Source organism: Coffea arabica, chromosome 2c (assembly GCF_036785885.1).
Source record: "Coffea arabica cultivar ET-39 chromosome 2c, Coffea Arabica ET-39 HiFi, whole genome shotgun sequence".
NCBI lineage: Eukaryota > Viridiplantae > Streptophyta > Magnoliopsida > Gentianales > Rubiaceae > Coffea > Coffea arabica.
Genome location: NC_092312.1, coordinates 40,100,674 through 40,112,535, shown reverse-complemented (window position 1 = coordinate 40,112,535; position 11,862 = coordinate 40,100,674). Strand labels below are relative to the sequence as shown.

The 11,862-nt window shown below is 33.3% G+C and overlaps 1 protein-coding gene across 1 annotated transcript; it reads right to left on the bottom strand.

Annotated features, from left to right (window-relative positions):
* Positions 1–3,984: 3,984 nt before the first annotated feature.
* Positions 3,985–11,346, bottom strand: LOC113727311 (peptidyl-prolyl cis-trans isomerase CYP22). Its single transcript, XM_027251398.2, has 7 exons — positions 11,012–11,346; positions 9,179–9,202; positions 8,203–8,290; positions 7,728–7,820; positions 5,045–5,077; positions 4,893–4,949; positions 3,985–4,468 (listed from the first exon to the last, which is right to left on the bottom strand). Exons 1-7 carry the CDS (start codon positions 11,203–11,205, stop codon positions 4,358–4,360), a joined length of 600 nt encoding a protein of 199 aa, XP_027107199.1. The 5' UTR covers positions 11,206–11,346; the 3' UTR covers positions 3,985–4,357.
* Positions 11,347–11,862: the final 516 nt, after the last annotated feature.

Below are 11,862 nucleotides of genomic sequence, written 5' to 3'. Positions count from 1 at the left end.
CGAGTATGGGAAAAACTAGTATGTATTCACTTTTTTTGACATTTTTATTGATTTCTTGTTGGAAAATCGTTCAAAACATCCCTCACATTTTGTAAAATAACTTTTTTCATTTTTTAAAAGTATAATTTTGCATCCCTTACAAATTTACATTGGTCAAATTTGGTCACTACGTAGATTTTCAACTAGTTTTTGGCCAAAATCCATCACGTGTCTAGTATGTATGATCATTTTTGAAGAGCAAAATTATCAAATCAAAATTTACATAATCCGATTCATAGTCCGTCACATTTCACAAAATGAATTTTTTTATCTCTCACATTTTACAAAATAAATTTTTTTGTCCATCATATTTCAGAAAATGAATTTTTTTCATCCTTCATTGATCATGTGTATGAATAGTTTTTTTTAAACCCATATATATATTTGTTTGATTTCACCTAAACAGTACGAATAGCACGTAATAGATCTCTATTTTATTTCACCTAAATAAGTTAATTATAGCTGTACACATGCTATTGAATAGACAGATACATGGGTTTAAAACAAATCTATTTGATTTCACCATATGAACCTATTCAATATTTCTGGCCTTTTCTCTTCTGGTAATAATTCATTTATTGAGTTGTATAGTAAGGTCATCTAATTAATGAGTCCAAACTCGAATTCTATAGTCATACTAACAAATTACAGTTTAAATCTAAAATTTCTACTTGCTATCTTTAAGACCAACAGTTGAATTACTTGCCTTGTGATTGTCTTAAAATTTAAAAGTGCCAAGCACTTACTTCTTTTTTTCATTTTTTCCTTTGTTTATTTTTCTGTTCAAATTTAATTCGTATAAACACTCAATAATGTTTATGATTAAATGTCTTCTTGTTCTCAATTTTCAAATAAAAGGAAATGAACAAGAGTGAAAAACTAACAATTTTTTTAAATTTATTTATATATATATATATATATATCTATTTGATTTCGCCTATTCATAAAGATATATTACATGCTATTCGTACTATTTAGGTAAAATCAAATAGATATATGCATGGGTTTAAAAAAACTATTCACACACATGATTAATTAGAGATGAAAAATTCATTTTATAAAATGTGAGAGACGAGAAAATTCTATTTGTGAAATGTGAGAGACAAAAAAATTTATTTTGTAAAATGTGAGGGTTGAAAAAATTCATTTTGTGAAATGTAAGAGATTATGGATCAGATTATGTAAGTTTTATTTGATAATGGTGCCTTTCAAAAATGATCACGTACAAGACACATGATGGATTCGGACAAAAAACTAATCGGAAACTTAGGTAGGGACCAAATTTAATCAATGTGAATTTGTAAGGGACGTAAAATTACACTTTTAAAAGAGATGGACGAAAAAGTCATTTTGTAAAATGTGAAAGACGTTTTGAACGATTTTTTCTTTTCCTAAATTCTCTTATATCTCTATTAATTTGATGGGCAAGGATAGTGAGGATGAAAATGAAAATAACTAATATGAGGATGAAAATGAAAGTAACTAATATAGTGATAAATATTTGCTATAGTATTTTATGTATGAAAATTAAATATACCTTCCTGACATCATGATGATGTCACACGATTTTTAGTACCAGTCCTATCAAACCCATTAACCCTAATCTTTCAGTTTAGCCGAATCACTATTTACTTTAAGCTCCGAGTACTTATACTAAAATGTAAATAAAGCTTAAACCCTGGCATCACTACGCAAAGCACGGCACCAAAAATTAGTATTATAGATGTTATTAATGTCCTTAATCACCCAACATACAATATAAAGCACGTCTCCACATGCATTATTTCATAGGATGTTACACAAATAATGAAATGGAAAAATCTACATTTTGTTGAAACTACGATAAATTTTCACATGTTCAATATCGAATGTTTGTTGCATACTTAGACATTTATTCTGATTACTTGAAGCCCTCACTTTACAATATTTCCAAAATCTACCTAGTCTCCTACAACTTGCAATTTTGTTTTACCATTGGAGTTAGTCCAATGGTCAGAGGAGACATCTTATAAAATTCTCCTCGTTGTTAAGTTCAGAATTTGAATTTTGGATCTGGCAATTGGAGATAAGAAGGATGCGTGGGAGGCTTTAAAAAAAAACCCTTACAATTTTGTTTTTAGTACTTCTATAATTTTCTGTGACATTCACTTTTTGCCATAACTTAACTTTAAAAGTAAATCTTATATACGCTAATAGTGTATGTACTATCATGATTTGATGCATCACATATGAATAAAATTTGAATTTGAAATTTAAATTTTGGACATATATCATATATCTAATGGTAATATATATACACTGACAGTGTATATAAGATTAATCCTAAATTTAAATTCTCAATATTTGAATAGACCAAACCCACCATATTTGAATAGAACTGGAATTGAAACCCAAATAAATAACCATAGAAATTTTTTCAATTCTTGTTCTCAAAAAAATAGAACCAAAATTACAACAACCAATTTCGACTTGATTCAAGCTGTCTTTAAAAAAAAAAAACGGATGAGTAAACAATAACTATTGAGGGATCCACAATGGATTATACTTTAAGGAGTGTAATTCATATACCACGTCATCACTTTATTATCTCCTCTTTCATTATACTATCTCTCACTATAAATTACATTCTACAGAGTATAATAACATGCACCCACAATCAAATCACATATTTATTTTAATAATTCATAATACATATCCTATAAATAAATAAATTTATTTTCTAAAAAATGATTTCATGTATTTTTGGAGAATAATTTATTAACTTTCGGGAAAATTTTTAATCCCAAAAATTTTTTATTTTCTAAAAAATCATATTATTAATTTTTTAAAAATAACTTTTTTCGGCTCTCAAAAAGATTAAGTTACACCCTAAAACTCTCATATTTTCCATCAGTGTTGCATTTTCTTGCTCGGTGCCGAAATCAAAAACTTTTGGAGTCTTTGAGTTTCTACAACCCATTCCAGAAGACGGAATGTTTGAGTATGGAAAAAAATCGGGCACCAAATACAGGGAAATGGATATGGAAAACTTGGTGGACCCAAGAAATTTGGTGGATGGTTGAAATTGGGTAAATTTGGGGGATATGCATAATTTTGCATATTTGCCGGAATAACAAAATATGGAATAATTGGGTAATTTTGGAAATTTTTGATGGTTTTGATTTTGTGAGGATGAATAATTTTCTATATTTGGATTAAATATATTTCTAAAACTATTGCAATTCTCATCTGTAATGAAAAAATATTGAAACTTTAGAAAATTGAATAAGAGGTTGTAGAAAAGAAATGGAGTAGGAGAGTGAGAAATTGAAAAAAAGTTAACAATGTTTATAGACAAAATTTTGAACCACAAAAAACTGAAAAAAAAAAGATAATTAAAAAAAATTACCCTTGGGAATTTTACCGTTTATCAATTTGGTGGATGAGAATTGACATTGAATAAATATTACCATTGCAAAGCATTGAAATTGACACAATATTACTATTGAAAACATTTAATGCTTTAAAATTATCAAACGGACTCACAATTAGTTTGTCTTCTTGCATGTCTATTATACACCTGATAGTCATGATAGCCATTATGATTATTACGATCCCACTATGGGGAGAGTATAATTGTTGAGTGTCATAAATGGTATTACATCCTCTATCACACCTCATTGTGGATGCACTTAGATAGCCATTGACTTGGAGGCTTATAAGCCCTAATTCAATTTCTCTTCATTCAATTTCAATGCAAGCATAATGTATCCTTTATGTTACTTAAAATGTTTAATAACAACTGATAATGTGACAAGTTTTTTGTACAATCTGCATCACTTTTTCCTTTCTTTGTTGGATAATAAAATTGTTATTTTTCTTTCTTTGTACATCATCTCTTGACTCCAAATCTATTGTCAGGTTACTTCCGTATCACATTTGCAACAATAAATAGCTAAGAGTAACTAGAAGGAACAGGAACTATAACCATAAAAAACCGAAATCAGAATCTCGAGGAACAAGAACCGAAACCAAAATCATATCCAACAGTTCTACAAACGTAGCAGGAAACCGTTCTACAAGGTGCAGCTCTAGTTCCACCATTCCAGAGATTCTGAACCGGGGGAACCATGGCTATGCCTAATTCCGCCTAACCTCATTATGTGCATAATGTTTTATCAATTTTTTCTCCAGTAATTTTTTGTGACCTTTGAGACCTTTAGGTGGTCACAAAATACTCGATGTAGACCATTTACGATCAAAATTAATACTAGCGGCTACACACATTCAAAATTTTTAATGAGAAAGCCTACAAATATAGCTACGCAGAATTGGCGTTTCACATCTCCCCACATTCAGCAACCACGCAGGCCAATTTTGGTCGATTGTTAGGTCCAGTAGCCACATTTTCAATCTTCCTGACAACCAATAGACCCTCTCCAAGTACTCGCTGCACCAAAATAAAAGGATGGTGTAGCATGTAAGTTAAATTTACTTTCAGTTATAGCAAGATAATACGTTGACACAGATAATTAATAAGGTATAGCAACAACTATAAGACAAGGAAACGACATTCATTTTTTGCATTCACAAAATGAAATTGGAGACAAACAAGAAACAGAACTGGACTTTCTTTCCTTTAAAGCAGCGGAAATTAACTAATTTCTTGTTCGGGCAAGTCTTAGATTTTATCTTGTTGGTGATATCATTGAATAAGACCTCAAATGTAACAAGGGACTCGCACACATAGCTGATAGAACTCATAGAAGTGCTGCAGATGGCAACTTGAAACATGCCACAGAATGTCACAAGCAGAACTCGTACATAAAAACAATCTAAAGGACAAATCTGAAGGAAAGAACTGTGAAACTTACCCCAAAAACTACATGCTTATTGTCAAGCCAGTCGCACTTGGCACATGTGATAAAGAACTGCAATCAATATCAGAATAACTAAAGGTTTAAGGAGTAATTTTCAAGCATAGTGATATTTATAGACAGATAAAAGAAAAAACGCCCTTTCTTACCTGACATCCATTAGTATTTTGTCCACTATTTGCCTGCCAGAAACATATATATTAAGTCCTAACAGACCAAAATGTAACAATATAGATGAAATTCAGCTAGTAAGCAGTCAATAAGTGCTGGTAAAGTTTGAATTACTAGAAACTAATGAATTTATGTAACTGAACCCCTTTTCTGATACCCCAAAACAAAAGCTAATAACAAAAGAAGCCTATTTTTGTAGATTTGGCAATTTTAGTGGAAAACAAAGAATTGACCATAAATAGGCAGAGTATAACTAAGAGTTTCCCCAACAATTAGTCTCCTTTGAAGCAAATCCAATAAAGTCATTAGTCCCCTTTGAAGCAAATCCAATAACGTCATTAGTCCCCTTTGAATCAAATCCTATAAATGGAAACATATCAATGGATTTTGAAAATATTCTCTTTTGAGTGGTCACATTTTCTACATTGAGTACAGGCAACTAAGCAGTGATGCAACATATTCATTAGGTGCTCCAAGTTTTGCAACTCGGTATAAGATTTTAGAAGATGGACCTTCTCCATCAACTTTATTTCTTTGCCACTCTATAGACATAATCTCTAACAGGAACATGATAATTGGTAATTAAACTATGATGACAAGAAGTGTTATCATTAAAAGCAAGAGATGACAAGTCATAATAAAAGTACAAAACCAAGGATTAAAAGAAAAAAATTTTTGGCACATAAATGACTTTGTGAGCTTACAGAGCCTATTCTCATTATATGATTAAACAGATCAATTACAAAAAATTTCTACACCAACAATGTGGAGTCACAGTTAATCAAGATCTGGTATGAGATAAAGTTTCCATTACAATGAGTGAACCAGTCAGAACCTAGTAGTGTGATTGAGTTGGAACGGCATTGCTTCCAATGTCAGTCATCACAAGAAAACCTATCCATGTACCTTAATTCATTGCAAAAGGTTTTCATTTGATTCCTCAGCTAATTCATCAAGTAGCAAGTAACCATGGAAAAGAAATACATGCATTTCAGTGTCGATGCAAGGATATAATTACTATCCCAAGTACTTAAGAAACGTACAACCCTTGCTAATTACTTGCATTTACACCCATTGCACTTTATTACTGTTATTAGAGTCCCTAAAGACTGACAAATTACAAGTACACCAATAGCAACTTGTGGCAAATAGAGCAAAAAATGGCAATCATAAACCCGCCCCCACAACAAATTTCCTGATTAATTGCAGGTCTAACAAATACGAGGAGGAAAGAAAATGAAAAGCATAGCACAAATAAAAGAAAAATAACAGCACAAGAAAATTAAAACAGAAGCCTAACAAGCATCTAACAATCAAACGCCACTGATCCAAAGCCAATTCTGCAACAACCATCCCCAGACCACCCTCCTCCTCAATCTGCTGAAAGCACGTCAACTTTCTCCTACCCACTTCAATTCCTCCCTACCTCAAGGGTCAATGCCATTACATCCCTCCTCTCTTCTTCCTTTTTTTTTTTTTTTGAGTACAAACATCCTTCCTCTTTTCTCTTACCCTCAAAATTTCAATCCGACATAGCCTGTAACCTCTTCCCTAAAAGCTTTGACCTCATTAAGCTAGCATTTCCTTTCTCTAATCTCTCCAACTCTCCTCAAGCATCGCTACCTTTCCTTCTCCTTTCCCACTCAGTTTCTAGCCCACTACAGTCAGATAACCTACCAAAACTGATTCATTTTGCCCACCTTTGCACATGCCTTTTTATCATGGTTTGCATATGATGATGTGTGGGTGCTATGTTTAGTAATGCTGTTTGTGCAAAGGTCTTTCTCTGCAATTACTAGTGAGAAGCCATTATGCTGTCTGATTTCACAGAAACTTTAGTATATTCCAGAGAAAGATAATCCATGTTTTCATATGTTGGACTATGCCTTGTTTTTATTCATGTCCACAAAGACAGCAATCAGACTTGGGATGATAAGGAAGAAAATGTGATAGATGGAACAGGACCTCAGAAGCTCAAGAGGAGAAAAGGGTGATGGGGATGGCAAACATGGTAGATTTAATTTTTGTTACTAATTCCCATGGTTAGTTTATATGTATTTGGTAAATATTACTTTGAGTGACGTTCATAGAAGGGATAATTAGTTGGAAGGATCCACTAGTTTTGTAATATCAGATCAGAACTTTACAGTAAAATGCAGAATGTTTAAGTATCTCTTCATAACTGGAAAACAGAATGCTTAAGTATCAAATCAAAGCAACGTAACTTCTTTTCCCCCCAAACCTCAGGGATGTCTAAATGATAATTCAGAATAACCTCAAGTGAGTAAATCCATTCTTGGTCAGACTTTTAAGACATTAAACCAAAAAGACAAAGAACTAAAACTTTAAGGCATTAGGTCATGGCTGTATAGTTATGTATGAGGCCCAAAAAAAGTTGGTTTGTGGAAAGCCAGTCATTCATTTTGGTTTAAACCATCCAAAAAATAGTTTGAAATCCGGCATTCCTTTCAGATAAGATTATTAAAATCATACAAATAACCAATTTCAGACAATGTTCCACACTTACTCACTTTTTTCTTTTTTTTTAAATTTTTTAGCAGGGGATGGGTGGGATTAAAGAAGGGAAAAGGCGGACCAGAGAATAAATCTAGCTATCACATCAACAAATAGTCACAGGCACGCCAAGGAAAAACTTCATACCATTGACAAGAGGCCAGGACCAGTGTGCTTCGCAATAAAGTTTTCATCTTCAAACTTGCTCCCATATATAGACACACAGCCACTACCATCACCCTGCAGAATAAGGCTATTATGAGACTCTAAGAGATAGATAATGGCTTATTAGTAATGTCTTTATTGCATTCACAGTAAATTTAAAGTTTCATCCATTGAAGATCTGCATTTGATAACATTATGGTTTTTCTAATTCAGTGTTAACAAATTAAAGCAGCCTAATTTTATGAGGCTACAAATTTCAACTTTGATACAAGCATGCTACTTGACATTTAAGAACCGATAATCACCTTTGGTTGTAATAAATTCAGGCCCACAAGAAAGCACAGTGGATAAACGTGTTTAACCACAATATCAGACACGACCACTAAATCTGAACCTACACAGATGTGCACGGAGAGAGAGAGAGAGAGAGAGAAGGAGGGAGGGAGGGAGGGACCACCTTCACAAAGTCACCGCCTTGTATCATGAAATCCTTGATCACCCTATGGAACTGAGATCCTTTGTAACCAACAGGCAATCCTGCTTTCCTGCCAATTGAATCCACTAGATAACAACCAACTAGTGCAAAAATTTCCACAAAAAGGATGAAATTTTAAACACAGTAGAGAAAATAACAGAAAGGGAAGAAAATTAACTTCAGTAACACTGCAATGATGAGGAAATATGGATAGAGACAAACAAACTGAGGAATGAAACCAGCCATTGATTTTGGAACAACCAAATTATAGAGAAAACACACCTGTTTAAGGCGAAAACCAATTTCCAAATTTTATTCTTAGAAAGGTTTTAAACCAATCCTGAAGTATATACCATTCCGACAGCACAAGACAATTCAAGATAGTATCACAAAATGAGATGTAAATGTCAGACATTTTATGAAGCGTACATTTATGGCCAACATTTATGCCTTCATCATCTAAAATGTTCTTTAGGCCTGTTGCTACATTTAAAAACCAATTTCCTTTTTCTGTAATTGTGCAATCCATGTTTTTTCTTTCTTTTATCCATTTATAAATCACGCTCAGGACAATTTCAACTTCCTGCAAAGGCTATATAACGGCCAGATTTTCAAACAGAACTCCCGGGTATTCAAATGACTTCAACTGTATTTTGTTCTCAAAGCAAAATATAGTGCCGGATTAACTAGGGCTTGAAGACAACATGATATTTCCCTAGGATAATTTTGCCCAATAACTTCTATGAACAAAAAGCTCCCCTTTTCAAAACAAGAAAACAAAATAAAGAACACGAAAGAGTGCATGAAGATTAAAAGAATAGAAAAAAATTTAAGCCGCAGAGATGCAAATCACAAAATGTGGATGGTACAATTCAGCACTTAAATCAATGTAAACTGCAGAACAATTCACAGAAAAAGTAAAGAGAAGACATTAGTCCTGAATTTTGCATTTACTAACCTGTACTCACCGGTGCAAAACTGCCTGGCCAGGAAAGAAAAATATGTTAAAGATAGGCATTTTACAAGACTCCCAAGAGCAGCAATATAAAGATTACGATAAAGAATCATATGGAGAGTACAGAAAAAAGTTAAAAGATCAGGCATCAAAATAGCTTTCTTGACAACAGTTTTCAGGAAAGTGAATTAGGTAAAAAACAATTTCACCCAGCACATGCAGACTAAGAAAACAACAGAACGAGAGATCCAATTTCCTGATCATTGAGGGCCAATTAATGTTAGTAATACGAGCATACTAACAAATAAGAGAAGGCAACAATTGTAGTCCTAAAATAACTAAAAGCATGCACTGACACGTTAAAAAACTTCAGGAAACTAAATATTAATGCTAAAGTTTTGTGACCTGTAACCCTTTTTTTCTCTGCTATTACTTTCCCACCACCCAACATGGACCATCACTATTTTTCAGCAATGACAGAATAAAAGCACAAAATAGACAGCACGTATAGCCAAATTGAACCACATGATTATTCAAGTAAAGCAATCATCACTGAAGAGACATTGGCCTCCCCTGCTGTAAGTTGTAACCATAACTGATGAAAAACAAGCTTCGTGATAGTCCTAAGCTAGATTAGGAGATTTTCCCCCACTAAAGAGTGGTATGCAAAGTATATTCCAATCTGGTTTCCGTGCAAGCCCTCCACATTTCTACTCAATCTTCCACATTGCTAATATTTGTTATTATTTACTGGACCCAGACTAATCCCTTTATGACTCAGCATTTACAAGATTAAACTCAGTCCTGATCCGGCTATTCTTTTTTGATAAGGGAATTAATGACACTCAGAAAGATAGTCCACTGTCTACAGGATAATATAAAACGAAAGCAAATAGAAAAAATCACTAAATGATCTTTAATGGGGCCAAAAAACACATTTAACTGTATTCTCAAACATTTTCAAGTTAAACTGAAATATACACCAACACTGATAGGGTGGAGGGAAACAGTAGCAGATGAACATAATTCTTTTAGCAAATCAGTGAGACCTTCTTGCATAAGGAGCAACATTCAACAGATAAAAATAGGGAAAAACTGTAAAATGGGTGAGCTAACATTGATAAATGATAAAGCAGGCATAATTTTGAACAAATTTTTAGGAGGGTCATTTATACTAATCTTTAGACTAGATGCACCATTCGACGTACACAAAATAGATGTACATTTCGGGGGAGGGATGGGTTCGGCAGCACGGAGGGAGTGCAAGTGAGAGGTCCCAAGTTCAAGATCTGCCACTTATACTAACAAAGAAAAAAAAATGTACATTTCGTACAAAAGTTAGTACACATTTAGTCCAAAATAGTTCCCAAATGCACCATCAGTATCCATTAACCATTATCGCCCGCTCCCTATAACAAGAGTACGAATATGATGGTAAATCATCTTACTTTGGGATGACTACTTTTCACTGTTCTCGAATTTCTTATTCTTTCTACTGTCATTAATTTTTCTAATTAATTAATATCCTGCAAACCGCAACCGAGATAGAAACAGAGAAAATTAATTAGGAATTCTATGACTCCTAATCCCCAGATGATTAGTAGCACCAAATCTGGTTCATAAACCATACAAACCCATGGTCTTGATTACATTTTGTGTCCTCATATCCAATCTTGAATTATCACTTCATAGTATTAACAACACACAATCCAATTAATAACAAACCCTCTTTTGGTACTTCAAAGCCAACAAAAACACAATCAACGAAACCCATTTGTACAATCTATGCATATTGAAGAATATATTGGGTGGAAGAGGAGCCTAAAGCGTATTTACCGGAAATTTTCGGCAGTTTTGGGAGCAATATCAGCAAAGAGCTCCATTTTGATACGGCCTGCGGGCATTGTACCGATCGTAATGTCGAAGAAAACTACTGGATTCTTGGGATTCTGAGGCCTCTGGTGCCACTCCACCACTCCCGCCGCCCCCGCAGCACCACCACCATTGCCGCCGCCTAATGATGCCGCCATGAAAACTCTCTTTACTAACGGGTCAAAACACTCACGACCGCGAAATCAAACTACGGAGGGAATAGGAAGAGAACAGAGCGTTAAGTTGACGCAACAAGAGAAATTTTTTTTTTAGTGTAAATTCCACACAAACTCCCTCTGGTTATGGGTTTTCAAGATTGCATCCATTTATGGTTCAAAAATATTCATTTATATCCTTGGACGGTAGATTTAAGTTTAAAAAATAAATGAAAATACGCTCAAAAAGTTCAATATACCGATCTAATAGTGAGATTGGTTACTTGATTTTAATGTTGTGACACCTTAGTGACATTTTTCTTTCAAGAAAAATCCCAAATAAATGTTTGCATCTATACAAATATTTATATGGATTCAATTGCAAAATCTATTTTTAAGTATTTTATAAATAGCAAGCGTTCATTTGGAGACATTTTTTAAAGGAAAACGTAACAAATGCTTGATCGTATATTTTTTCTAATACAGGTACATTAAATCCGCTATAAGAGTTTATTGAAAAATTAAATTTCCAGATTCTATTATTTTATAGTTGTTCGAATTTATGTATGCGTTCTTATGAAATGTAATACAGAAACATATTATATGGATTTCACGGAGATCTACCCTCGAAAAAATTGTGTGCAGGGATGTAATTGTAAT

Bases quoted from the DNA above. Each gene is read 5' to 3' on its own strand.
- LOC113727311 (XM_027251398.2), bottom strand. From the start codon at position 11,205: ATGGCGGCATCATTAGGCGGCGGCAATGGTGGTGGTGCTGCGGGGGCG. The intron at 9,203-11,011 runs GTAAATACGCTT...TTTCCTGGCCAG, and splicing joins AAAACTGCCGAAAATTTCCG to GCAGTTTTGCACCGGTGAGT. The intron at 4,950-5,044 runs GTAAGAAAGGGC...TATTGATTGCAG, and splicing joins AAAATACTAATGGATGTCAG to TTCTTTATCACATGTGCCAA.